The sequence below is a fragment of the Parasteatoda tepidariorum genome, chromosome 6 (assembly GCF_982258835.1).
Source record: "Parasteatoda tepidariorum strain Cologne lab strain chromosome 6, Ptep-v5.0, whole genome shotgun sequence".
NCBI classification, from domain to species: Eukaryota; Metazoa; Arthropoda; class Arachnida; order Araneae; family Theridiidae; genus Parasteatoda; species Parasteatoda tepidariorum.
This window is the reverse complement of record NC_141760.1, coordinates 112,107,983-112,122,074: the sequence shown is the minus strand read 5'-3', so window position 1 is coordinate 112,122,074 and position 14,092 is coordinate 112,107,983. Positions and strand designations below refer to the sequence as shown.

The following is a 14,092-nucleotide window of genomic DNA, read 5'->3' as shown; positions in this document are numbered from 1 at the left end:
TAATGCTTTTCATATTTCCGAAAAACTAAGGCTTTTCCAGATTGACATTTTGTTTTGCTTTTAAAACTAGCATCGAAAACTGCAATACATTACTTAGTTACTAACTCACCACGATTAAACAAACAGGAGGCGTAGTCAAATCTTTCAACAAAAAAATAAGAGCCTTTTAAGCACTTTTTAAGCACTTAAAAAATATTTTAAAGCACTATATACATTGCAAAATAATTTTGAAAGACTTTACATGATCATAAGAAATAACTAGCTTCTGACAAAGTACTCTTTTCTTGATTTTATTAGCCATTATAAAATGATCAACAGATTTTTCGGTTCAATATCAGAGGGTGGAAAATGAAGCCTGAAATGGAGAATGTCTTGCAAAATGCAGCAGAGTTGCTCATACGAGTGCAATAATCTCACCGAACCCAACACAGTAGACGCACATGCGGACTCCCAAATATTTCATTAAAAATGTAAAATGATTGATGCTTTCATACGCTATGTACCGACGGTACGCCGCAATAGATTGTGGTTGAATGAATTGTGAAAACGTATAATAGAACAATGTGAAAATCATGCTTTTGCATAGTACATGGCGAAAATCGACATGGTAAATTTAAAAAAAAAAATCATTTTCGAAAAGGGAAAATTAAGCACTTTTTAAAAACATCCCATGATAAAAGCACCTTTAAGGGCTATAAAAAACGAAAATCGAAAATAAGCACCTTTAAGCAAATTTCAAAAACGCTACGCACCATGAAAAATTATTCGCAAAAAGTGTTATTTCAAATGAAAATCGAATCTTTAAAGAAAAACTTAATTAAAAGTAATTAAGTCTTATGTAGTTAAGTTAATATCTGCCTTTTACTTAAAATTAAATAAGTGTATTCATTTTCATAACAGCTTTACACATCCATCTGATCTATAAGAAGAGCAGTGCGCTAAAAAAAGGACCACCCTGAATAACTTTTGATCTTATAATCGAATCATCACACTCTAGAAGTCGTTCTTAATAATTCGAGGGGGTGACCTCAAATATAGTAGTTAATAAGTGCAGACGATATTTTAAGTTAAGAAACCAGACAAAAAAACTTACTTTCTCTGAGTAAGCATATCATTTTTTTGCGACGGATTCCGATTTCCAGCCCCCGAAAATATAAGAGGCAATGTAGGGTCCCCAAAGTTAAGTCAGGAGAGCGATCCAAAGTTTGGATTACCTTAATGTAAATTTTACTTTTTGTGAATTTCACCATAACCCGAGAACTTTTTTTTAGCGTATTGACTATTTTTTGCACACAATTATAAAATTCGTTTATCCAAAGATAATTCCATTCAAAAAAATAAATTTTAGTAAATATTTATTACTACTATTTTATTATTTTTTTAAATAATAGTAAAAAAACAATTTTCAATAGTAAGGTGGGCAAGTTTTTACATCATTTCAAAGTATGTAATTTTACATGTCAAAATACAAAATTTGAGCAAAATCGGTTGAATAGTTCCTGAGAAATCGAATTTTAAAAATGTCGTCTATTTACAGGCTGCAGTATGGTATTTCCTTTATCTCAGTTTGTGTTTGTTTTAATCTGATTTGATTGAAAAGCGAACAAATCGGATTACACAATTTAACGATTGAACGCACTTGAAGCAGAAAGTAGCGCTGTTCGTAAGCCCTCTCACAAATGAAATGCCTTAACTGCGCATAGTTGTGTTTTAACTTAAGTTCTTATAATCACTGCGCTATTTTAATTCTTAAGATCCTCACAGTCATCAGAAACATGCGTTATTTCTTCTTTGTGTGATTTTATAAAGAATTTATCAACTTTAGAATGTATCACAGAGAAAAGACTTAATTTTTTAGAAGTTTAATTTTTACGTCTATATCTGCTTCATTTAATAAGAAAACTTTAATTCCAGGAGCACAAATATTTCAATAAAAAGAAGGGAAAAAAAGCACGATATAACGAGTACGATATAATGGGTACGAGACGTTCGCTATTACGAAAAGTTACTAAGTCACGGTCAAAAGATTGTATTGTAGATGCAAAAATGTACGTTTGAAGTCAATTTAAAATTAAAAGCCTTTCGTTGGAGTGATAAAATGTGTTTAAGAAATAAATTTTTCAGTTGTTGTTCAGTTGTCATTTGTTAAATTTTTCAGTTGTTCAGTTGTTTCAGTTGTTCAGTTTGTCAATTTTTCAGTTGGGACAATGAACGAAATTATAGTAAAAAAGAGAGCAATGTGGACAATGTTTTCATTTATGTTTAGGATGATGATGGAAAAGTGAACATCATGTCACCTTATTTTCTTTCCCACTCTGAAACCTTTACTATAATAAAATAAATACATGTAGGCAACCACCAGACTGATTATGTCCCTTTTTGAGAAATTAAAATTTTGCTATCTTCAAGGCTCCTGCTCAGATGGCCGAGCGGACAGCATGCCTGGTGAAGCCAATGATTGCGGGTTCGAATCCCATTTCGGGCATGGATGTTTCTCTCTGTGTGTTGTTCTCTGTTGTGTGATGTGTGAATGTGGCCCACCCTATAAACTGGTATCTGTGGCATGGGTAGTTTTGCTCACCCCCGTGACTTAGATTCACTGGTGCCCACTGGGTAACGATAAATGAGCAACACTTCCGGCATCTTCCAAGGTGAAGAACGAATGTTCAGTGCCTGCCGTAGAAAAAAAAAGAACCCAGGGGACTTACTTCTCTTTTCGACAGCTAACTATTGAAAACAATATAGATAGTTACCAATGACATCAAAAACTATCGCAGTCCAGTATTTTTATTGCTATTTTGAGATAATTCCGTCTGTTATTGTAGATTATCGTTATAACGAACTTTTAATTTAGTAAAGAGAGTTACGATTGAATATATGGATAAAATTTTGCAACATATTACTGCTTAAAGAATTACGTATGTCTAATTTATTATACACATATATCTATTATACCTATATTATTACATATATATAACTTATTACATATATCAATGTCCATGCAGAGGAAGTTTTGTTCATATGTTCCGTGGAAAAATCTCACATATTCACATCTCGTCGTGTGCTGACGTGTATGCCGCTGACGTGTCAGAATACTTCTATCAAACACATGACGGTCAGCATGCCCGTCTGCTACGATGCGTACCCAGACCATCAGACTACGCCGACAACGCGTCTTGGGCAACTGACCAGACGACTCATCACAAACCGCCTCCCACTCATCCTCTGTCCACGAGATGCGTTCACGGCACCTTGCTGGACGATCCTTTTTGCGGTTCACAATCAAAGGGATGCAGATTACAAGGTGCCTGGCCTACAGGCCTCCTGCGTTAGTTAAGACTCTGAGTGATTGGTATTTGTGAAATGAATGTTTCTGTTGTAGTATTATAGGATACGAAGCAATTGTGTCGCTGTCGTGAAACTATTTCATTTGACTAGAAATCTCAAATAATAATTTTTAACTAACGTTTTGCACTTGACCAGGTTGGCGGACCACTGTTCTTGTCTCTGTGAACTGCTTCCATACAGTGGACATCCCATTTTATGAAACCCAGAGTTCCCCACAAAAGGTATTCTATGAAGAGCCCGTATCTTGTAGCATCGTCTACCTTGTAGCATCGTCTAGGCCAGGGGTGGCGAACCTTTATACACCAACGTGCCATTTTCTTCTAAAAAACTGTTTAATGAAGTCATAGACGTGCCGTGAAATAATTTTGACTCCGTGATTATTGGGAAATACTAAATACTATCAACTCAAAACTCTTTATTTACATTGAAGATAAATACATTGTGCCATGTCTCAGTTATACGCGTTAAGTAACATCGTTGTTGTTGTTAATTTACGTCGCACTAGAGCTGCACAATGGGCTATTGGCGACGGTCTGGGAAACACCCCGGAGGATGATCCGAAGACATGCCATCACAATTTTGATCCTCTGCGGAGGGGATGGCACCCCCGCTTCGGTAGCCGGACGACCTGCGCGCGAAGTCGAGCACTTTACGGTAGCACAGTTTAACGAGGACCAATACCGCACACCCTCGGTCCCTACGCAGACTGATCCAAGTGGTCACACTGACCGCAGCCAGTGATGCTTGACTTCGGTGATCTGCTGGGAACCGTGTCTTAACGATCAGTCCACTGCGGGACGTTAAGTAACATCAGTGTGACTTCTGTTGTTGCGGATTAGATGACAAATAACTTATATGAGGTTGTAAGATGTTAGTTTAAGCAGGTCTGTTAATTTTTTTTACTAGTTATTTATTGTTAGCTTGTTTTCTATAGTTATTAATTGTTTTTTTAGCATTAATTGTTAATTTTTTTATTAATAATTGTTTATTATTTTGTTTTGCTTTTGTGAATTTTAATTTAATTGTTACATATGCTTCATAGTGTAATTACAATTGTGATCGGTGGCGTGCCCAAAATATTGTGTCTCGTGCCATAAATGGCACGCGTGCCATTGGTTCGCCATCCCTGGTCTAGGCTATGACGACTCTCCATACTAACAATGGGTGAACAAAGAAGTTTTAAAAAAAAAACAACAACAAAGAAATAGGCTAAGTTTAAAAACTTCCTTACGCTACAAGCTTCGACTAGCAAATGAGGTACCGCTACGCAAACGCGATCACAGCGCCACTTCCTAACGACATTGCAGTTCATTGAGTGTTGCCGAAGAGGTCAGCTATCATTTGATACCTTACTTGCGTATAAGCGTTACAAATTTTTTTTCTTTAAAAAAACTGTTTCTCCCTTTAGTTTATTCATCAGTGTCGTTACAATTAATAACTAAATGATATAGTAAAACTTATCCTGATGGTTACAGAGACAACCAAAATTTCGCTCTCATTTTTACTAAACTAACAAACACAAAACTAAAAAAAAGTAAAGAAAAAGAAAAGTAGATCAAAAAATATTTTTGCTAGATCTTCTATAACACAACGGCATTTCTTTCCAGCATTCCTAAATAAAGCTAAGATCGATCACGCACTCAAGAACTTTCCGCGAAATTTGGAGAGTTAACCGTTAATTTATGCTCCAGTTCCGGACTTTGAGAAAAAAATAAAGCCTCGTTCTTGTAAATATAACAAACATCAGCAACCTTAATAGAGTTGGCTGTTAGTTTTTACGGCAATTTCTTTCTCTGAGAAAAAAAGCCCTGTAAAATAAAGCTTCCTATATCATCCTACTCGGGTATACACTACTTCTCATGGTGATTACGACATTTAGATTCAATGTTAAAGGTTCCGGGTTTGATTTCAGCCTGCATCAAAGAACGATTTTCGCTAACTCCTTGCACATGGTAAAGGAACACGCAACTCTCTCACTTCTCGACAGATGGCAGCACTGCTCTTCATTGACTCTTTCAATGGTATCGACAAGCAAATAGCCTAGCTCAATCACGGTCCGAAATGAAGACAGCTGTTACTTGCATAATGTTTAATTTACGGTCAGTGGTCAAATATTTTATGACTAAATTACTTACGGACCGATCTATATTTTTATGATCATGATAGCTTTGTAGGCATAACAATATTCTTGTCATTAGAACACATTTTGCTGATCATCGACCGTAATCTAGTGATGAAACTTTTTATAATTTGGTTGTATTTAAAGTTATCATTTTGAAGTCTCTATATAATTAAAATAGTTTGCAACCTTTTGAAGCGTAATCTTTTTGTATGGTACTTAAAAACAGAAGAATAAATATTTTTAAAATTGTGCTACATTTTTTAAACGAAATTAACAGTTTTAAATGAGCACATCATATATTCCTCCGAATAACTTTTTATTCCGTGAGAAACTTTCATGATGTATAAGCGAATTTCTTTTATAAAAAGAAATTTCCAGTCGTAAAAAAGGATTAAAAAAAAAACCTTCTAATACTGATTATTCAATGATGTTGGAATTCACCGCAATGCATAGATTTATATTTTTTCTTCATGCTTATGCTTCGAAATTGTTAAAGTGAAAAATTGGTGGCACGTAGAAATGCTACATTGCGTGCGATTCATCCATTATGGTGAAAAACAAGTACTTACATCTTAATGTTTTGAGTTACTGCCATTCTGTTTTTCGAGTTCGGGTTCGTAATGTCTCAATTTTTAAAATAGCTCTAGTGTTTTTACTTTAGGATAGACAGTTCGGCATTTTTTGAAAAACATTCTCTGGATATGTATAAATATTTACTTTTCTTTGTTTAATAAAAGTGATACGTAAATTTATAACTTCAAGATAAAGTTTTCAGTGCCCCAAACATACTTTTTTTAAAAATGTAATTATAAAATAGAGAATAATTGAGAGAAAAATATACATATTGTGATGCCACAATGGGCATAACAAATATCCTAGCTTTTAAAATTTCCTTAATTTCCTAAACTTTTTTTTAATCATTCTTAATCAAATTATAATTAAGTTAAATCAATCAATTTTTATTTAAAGCTAACATAACATATTTTATTCTTTTCATATCGATCAATGTAACGGCTAGCTTTTTATTTCAATTCTACTGTAGACTCATTAATTCTCTGTCTCGCCTAATCAAAAACAAAAATCTATAACTCTTTATTCTAAAAATTTCTTACCACAAATATATGTTTCAGTTACTAATTCTCACAGTCTTGGCGAATCGCGATCGCCAAGGTATTTTTCAAACTTAATATTGATTATGGGGGGTTGGCTTTATTTTCGGTTAAGTAATTTTTCGATAAATCACCAACCAAGGATCTCTTCTGTTGATTCTAACTGTTTGTTTGGGAACAATTCAATTACATTTTAATTTGACTTTTGATTAGGTAGGTCACGGGGCATTTATCTCTAATGGCCTGTCCTTATATAAATCTGATGGATAAAAATATATTTTGTATCTCGAGCTCTGCAAATACTACTGAATAAAATTTTTATTTTAATTATCATCCAGTTTTTTTCCACAACTGTGATTTTCATTATTATGTTTTTATCACAATTTTCAATTAGTCAATTATACCGAACAACTTCCAACAACATCTGATTTCGCCTCAACTTACATATACACAAACATACATATACATATATACTTAATACATACATATACAGTCAAACCCCCGTGTAGTGAACATGGTTTATAGTGAACTCCCGGATATAGTGAACGAAATGTTCGGTCCTGTGCCTTACTATACACGTATAATGTTATTTTTTGTGGATATAGTGAACCAAAAAAGTGAGGAAGTTGGATATGATGAACTCCCGGTTATAGTGAACCGAAATGTCGGTTCCTTGAAGGTTCACTATAGCGGAGTTTGACTGTATATCTATACATGTATACATTTATATGCACTTTTTTTTAAAAAGAAGTTGCGATTAGGTAATTTTATGTGTATAATTCAGCTGAAAAATAGAAATCAGTTCTTCAAGTGGGAAACAATTATTTTTCTTCTGTTGCATGAGATTTGTTTTTAAACTGATCTTGGATACTTTCGTATCGCTGACCTCAAATCTGCATTCGGTTTCTCGCTTCAAGCAGCAACTTTTTTTAAACCACATTTTTAACCTTTTTTTGTCGAAATGTACAAAATTAAAAACGTTATACATAACAAGAACCTCATGAATGTTGTAACAAACTTCTAAGGGAGTTAAGACACATCTAGGGGGGGGGACTAAGTTAAGGCACATAGGGGTGTTAAAGCATCAGGATTAAAATTTAAAAGAAACCCGTGCTCGGAAATGTCATCATCCCAAGCCAAAATGTTTGATGGTTTTTCATTGATGGACCAACATAATCTTGATAGTAACCATCAAAAATTCCATCAGGAGCCATTATATTTTTTGATGGTAACCAACATAAGTAACCATCACCCCAATGTAGGAACTCGGACTGATTTATGATGGTCCAACATAAAAATAGTAACTTGTTTTGATGGTTTGTTCGTGTTGAACCATCAGAAATTTCCATCATAGTTTCTTTGAAATCAAATGTTGGAACGATCATGAGCAGTCATCATCGTAATGTAGGAATTCGGACTGATTTATGATGATCCAACATAAGAATAGCAACTTGTTTTGATGGTTTGTTCGTGTTGAATCATCAGAAATTCCCATTAAACCATCATGCAAATGTATAGTTGGAATCATGATGGACCATCACGGACTGTTGGTCCATAAGAATCAAAGTTCTCTTGATGGTTAAACATCATAGCATCAAAGTAGCTTTGGTGGAAGTTTGTTGGCATATCAAAATCCATGAACGCATACTGGAAAATTTTGGATGATGGTTGATGTTGGACCATCATGAAACGCACTTAAACAAGCATAAACCATCGAGGTGTTTTGAGGAGACCATCAAGAATTTTGACTTGGAATAATAAGCCACTAGGGGAGCTTCCCTATTATGAAATGATTCTTCGGGTGCTTCTGAATAGGTCATTATAGAAAAACACCTAGCCGCGTAAGATTCCGGGCATGGATTCCCACGAAATTTCAATCCTCATGATGTGCCTTAACTCCACTAGAAGTTTACTGTAAAATTTATGCAATCCCCTGATCTTAAACTTCTACATTTCGACAAAAAAAAATAGACTAAAAATGTCATTTTGTGATATTGTAGCTTCAGAAACAAAAGTTATTTCATATTTGAAATCCCCACACCGGAAAGACCAAGTAGTCATAGTGAACAAGGATGGAGTGAGCATGGGGCATGGATATAGTGAACGAAATGTTCGCCCCCATGCCTTGCTATACACATATAATATTATTTTTTGTGGATATAGAGAATCAAAAGAAGAGAGGAAATTGGTTATTATGAACTTTTTTATGTCTTCGACTGATTTTTTTTCTACATATTTTAGTAATTTTGAAATTTCTACATAAAATACATATACCGATTTTTAAAACCATTTATTGAGTGGAATGGAGCCAGATGCATTTTTTCTTGTTTGATTCTTTTATCTCAGTTTCCCATCCCAAAATAAAGGCCATCCCTAAATTTTTTGAACTCAAGACGAAGAGTAATAAAAAATAAACTCATTTTTTGTTACTACATATAGTTAAATCATTTTTGTATTTCTTTTTATCGGTCATTTATTTAAATAATGTGCAACAAAAGGTTCGAAAAAATTGTTTGCAGTACGGATATGGTGAACTCCCGGTTATAATGAATCAAAATTTCGGTCCATTCACTATAACGGAGTTTGTATAAATGCAACAAATGAGTGTTCTCCAGTGTAATTTATCTAATGTGCGGATTACTAAGAGGGCACAAATCTCTGAAATTACCTAGGTCAATCTGAACAATACCTACTTAGACATTCCTTAAAAAGGGAAAATAAGATTATTGCTGAAACAACAATGAACATTTCTATACGCTTACAGTACTATAATGTCATTTATATTCCACTCAATCAAGTTACTACAATCAGTAATAAAGTTACTACAATCAATTCAAGTTACTACAATCATTGAATGAACGAATTATTTGATAAAATTGAATGGAATAGAATATTTTTTTAAATGATAAGCATCAAATTATAATACCAAGTATCAACCGATATGAAATATATTTTTACAATGAAAAAAAGTAACAGATGATTTATTTATTTTTCAAAGTCGAAAAAAAATAAAGTCAAAACAATAAATAAATTAATTTTTAAAAAAATGGATAAATAAGTTTTTGAACTTAAACGATGAAGAAACCGTAAATTTGCACATTACTTAGATAAAATGCGAATTTTCACTTTAACGGAGCAAATAAATTAATCAGCTGATTAATTGATTAGCTGATTGAATTGATTGCTACTAGGGTAAGTTGCACATTAACTACTTTCGATATTTAGCTGCAGCATTTATATGTAGTAGCTTTTCAATTATGTGCATTTGTCGAATTTCATGAAACTTTTTTCAAAGAACGCAAATGTGATAAAAGTGGTCGTACATGTTTTTTTTAATACTAAGTCGATATTTTGTTGTGTCACCTTCCACTTCAACTTTGTCTTCAGATCTAAATACAAATATTTCAATCGTTAACATATTATGTAAGATAAAGTTATTATTCTTCTTTTTTTGCAAAATAAATACTAATAACGAAATACTTTGAGTAAATAATAATAATGAAACAAACTGTCATTTTTTCGTTCGCAAAAAAAGTCTTTCTCTTAAATAGAAGCTTCGTTAATGGGTTAATCAATCTTAATATTTGATTTATTTGTTCTAGTGCATGCCTTTTAAAGTACTTTCAGTGAAACAGTTATTACGGCAACTATTTATGTTTTTTTCTCCCTTTTTTATCGAGGAAGCGCTTCTTAAAAGTGGTAAAATCAGTGCATTTTTATTTGAGCCAAATGATTAAACTGTTTATTTAACAATTGATTTTTTTTACTAAGATATAAAATATGTGTGATCTGTTACATTCAGAATAAAGTCGAGTTTATACAACGTAATTCTTTTTTTTTTTTATTATTGACTTTCAAAATTTTTTCGCTATCAATTTATGCATTAACCACTTCACTTTCGAGAGCGAAATTCGAACGTTTTAATGATTTGTCAATTTAACGTTCAGGAACTAAATGCTCCAGATTCTTGTTAGACGCCTTACATTGCATCCTATTTCGCTTTAGGCAGTAACAAATGTGCTTACCTCCTTTGCCGGTGTGGCCATCGACAGACATGAGAAAAAAATGACCATGACTACAATCTTGTCCATATCGGAAGATAAAAGCTCACACACACCGACCGGAAAGCTTTTCGTCTTCGCTGGGAATACTCTGAATCCTCCGCATCTTCTAAAAATCATCCCCCAGTTGATTTTCGGGATCACTTCTAGATGTCACTACCGTCGGTTACCATAGCAACTAAGTGAATACATTGGGATAACAAAGAGCATTGCGGATTTAGTTGATGTTGAATATGAAGCTCGCGTCTTTGCTTTTACTTCCATTTCATTCTTTTGTTTTGAGAAGAAGAAAAAAATTGTCCTTCTAGGATTTATATGGAATTTTTCGCAAATACTAGAGCCTGCATATATTTTCCTTTTCTTTGATTTTTCCAATACACGAAGCGACAGAGAAAAATGTTAAAAATGAAACAACAGATATGTAAACTTGGTATTTCGAGCAAATTTTTTTCTTCCTTCTTTTGTGTCGGTGTGTTTTCTTGGTTAAAATTTTGAAAGCATTCGATGCAAGCGGGAGATAAAACTTTCGAGATTACATTTTGAAAGGAATATTGATGCTTTCAAAAGGAATGTAAATGTCTGTTTATGGGGAAAAAATTGGGTTTTCGTCTTGATATATATATATATATTTCTTAGGGTGGAATTTTTAAAATATTTCTTTTTTCAACGTGAAAAATTGACAATTAACTCTAAAATTTTGTTCTAACCTAAACATCAGTAAAAGTGGATTATTAAGTTTATATATATATATATATATATATATATATATATATATATATATATATATATATATATATATATATATATATATATATATATATATATATATATATATATATATATATATATATATATATATACATGTAATACAAAAATTAAATACTTTTGTATTAATAAAAGAATTAAAATCTCTTTCGTTTTTATAAAATGTCTTTGTTAAAGAATAAGCGTAGTGAGATTCTATTTTGGGAATTCAGGGCTGAAAACATACCATTGAAATATAAATAGATTTATATTTCAATTGAAGAGTTATTTTTAGAATCGTTCCCTTTTTCAATTCCATATAAGGAAGCAGAAATGATTTTCCTTAATGCGTAAGGTTACAAGGAATGTACGACAGTGTGCCTTTTTACCTCAAATCTGTGTTGGTACAAAACGTAAGAACGCATAGTTTTGCGTGTCCTTTTCATCATAATGTGATCCTGATAAGCTGTGCCGGAATTGTCCGGAGTCTTCTCCACTCCCCCTCCTTTGCAGGAGTGGAGACGTGAACTGTTAGCAATACCAGCCTACATTTAAATAAACCTGTTTAGAACGTCTGATGGCTTAAGACTGCAATTATTTCAAGCTAAATACAACGCTGATAACAGGGTTGTAGCCCTGTTATTACATATATATATATATATATATATATATATATATATATATATATATATATATATATATATATATATATAGAGTTTTATTGCTTTCACGCGACTGAAACTGGTTTGCACTTGTTTACGTTCGCGTATCAATTGGTTAAATTTGTCGATATATAATATAAATTCGACGCTTGGATAAATTACTCGATAAATTATATGAATATAGAATATTTATTATATCAAGTATTATATTAGTATATTATAATAAATAGACCAAATTATTAGACGCACTGTAGTTTTTTTAATAATTACATGTTTTGCACGAATTTATGGGCAATACTTTCATATTTAAACATGTAATGGGTTTTTATTTAGGAGTTTTCTTTTATATAATTCCTATTTGTATTTATTTTTAACGTATTGCATTACAATGTTAACCAATTGATACACGAACGTAAACAAGTGCAAACCGGTTTCAGCCGTGTAAAAACAATAAAGCTGTATAGTATCAGCTGATAATTACGAATTTACATAGAATCTTACAGTGCATCTAATAATTTGGCCAGGGGATGTATTTATATATATGTATGTTTTTCAGAAATTGATGCTTTTGTAAGCAGATACAAAAATATGATTTAAAATTTTTAAGGGAACACTTTATTTAAACTTTATCTTTTAAAACATTCCATGAAAATTGAACTATTTGAAAAGAATATTTACCCAACGTAACTGTCTGTTTAAGGCGAATAGAGGGATTTAGATTTGTTCTATTTCTTCCTTAGAACGAATGTTTTAAAAAGCCGCCTGAAGTATAAATTCACTGTATATGTTAATATAAATATAAATACGAATTTCGAAAAAAAAATATAAAAATTCACAAAATAAAAGTTTAAGTATAAATTATATAATATGGAAATTAAAGTTTCGTTATACGTGTCCTGATGTTCAGTATATTTATTGTCTATATTTGAACGAAGCAGTTTTAAGAAACATATAAAATTTGAAATTTTTAAGGAACTATGTCTTTAAATTGTTTGATAATAGATCAAAAATTTTTGCTTTGGTAGAATTTATTCAGAATAGTTTATTCTATTCTATAATCGACTAAAACTTCTAGACTAATTTATTAAAACATAAATTTTCCAAAATTTGAGCGAAAATGGTTGAAAAATCAAATTTTAAAAGAATCGTATTCCTAAAATTTGATTTCTCAGGAACTATTCAACCAATTTAACTCAAATATTTTATTTTGTCACACCAAATTGCACACGTAAAGATAACGTTGTATACCTTACAATTGGAATTTTTTTGACTATTATTAAATAACGTAATAAAAAATAATAATTATTAACTAGAATTTACTTTTTGCATGGAATTATCTTTGAATAAACGGGTTTCATAATTGCGAGCAAAAATTTTTCATTCCGCTCAATAAGTCCAAACTTTGGGAAATTAAGGATCCAAACTTTGGATCGCTCTCCTGACCAAACAAAGGAGACCACATTTTCCAGATGGAGTTTAACCCATATATTTTGGGGGTCAAAAATCTGAAAAAAGGTATGTTTCTCCAGAGAAAGTATGTTTTTGTGTTAAAACCCGCTTTAGCTTTCAAAAATTCCTGAGATTTAATTTCAGAACCATATAAAACACACTTCTGCGATATACTAGCCGCTTCACCTTTATAAGTCGGGAGAATGATATATACTTCGAGTTCTAACATTTTACAATCATAAATCAGGAAAGATAATTATCTTTATTTGATATATCTCTGCAGCATGCCTACCACTGGTCCAATGGTTGTGGGTTCAAATCCTTGATTGTGGCTACCCCAATTATGGGTTCGAACCCCCGAGGGTAGCCACATTCCCCGATTGTGGCTACCCTCTATTTGGGGGGGGGATATGAAGTTTAAAAATACTTGAAAAACTCATTAGCTAGCAAAAGTATGAATAAAAATAAAAATATTAAAAAATAACAGGCTAGCAAAAGCATGAATAAAATAAAATAAGCACATAAAGAGATAAACAATAAAATAAAAGCAGACGATAAAATTAGAAGACCTTTTTAGAACAACAGAGAGTTGTTGAT

At 32.2% G+C, this 14,092-nt stretch overlaps 1 protein-coding gene across 1 annotated transcript in view; it reads right to left on the bottom strand.

Annotated features, from left to right (window-relative positions):
• LOC107440264 (uncharacterized) overlaps window positions 1-10,761 on the bottom strand; it is a 32,746-nt gene extending 21,985 nt beyond the window's left edge. The window contains exon 1 of the mRNA XM_016053142.4: window positions 10,605-10,761. Within this exon, the coding sequence (XP_015908628.4) occupies window positions 10,605-10,760 (156 nt within the window). The 5' untranslated portion in view covers window position 10,761. The remainder of the gene's footprint in view (window positions 1-10,604) is intronic.
• Between the last annotated feature and the right edge of the window lie 3,331 nt (window positions 10,762-14,092).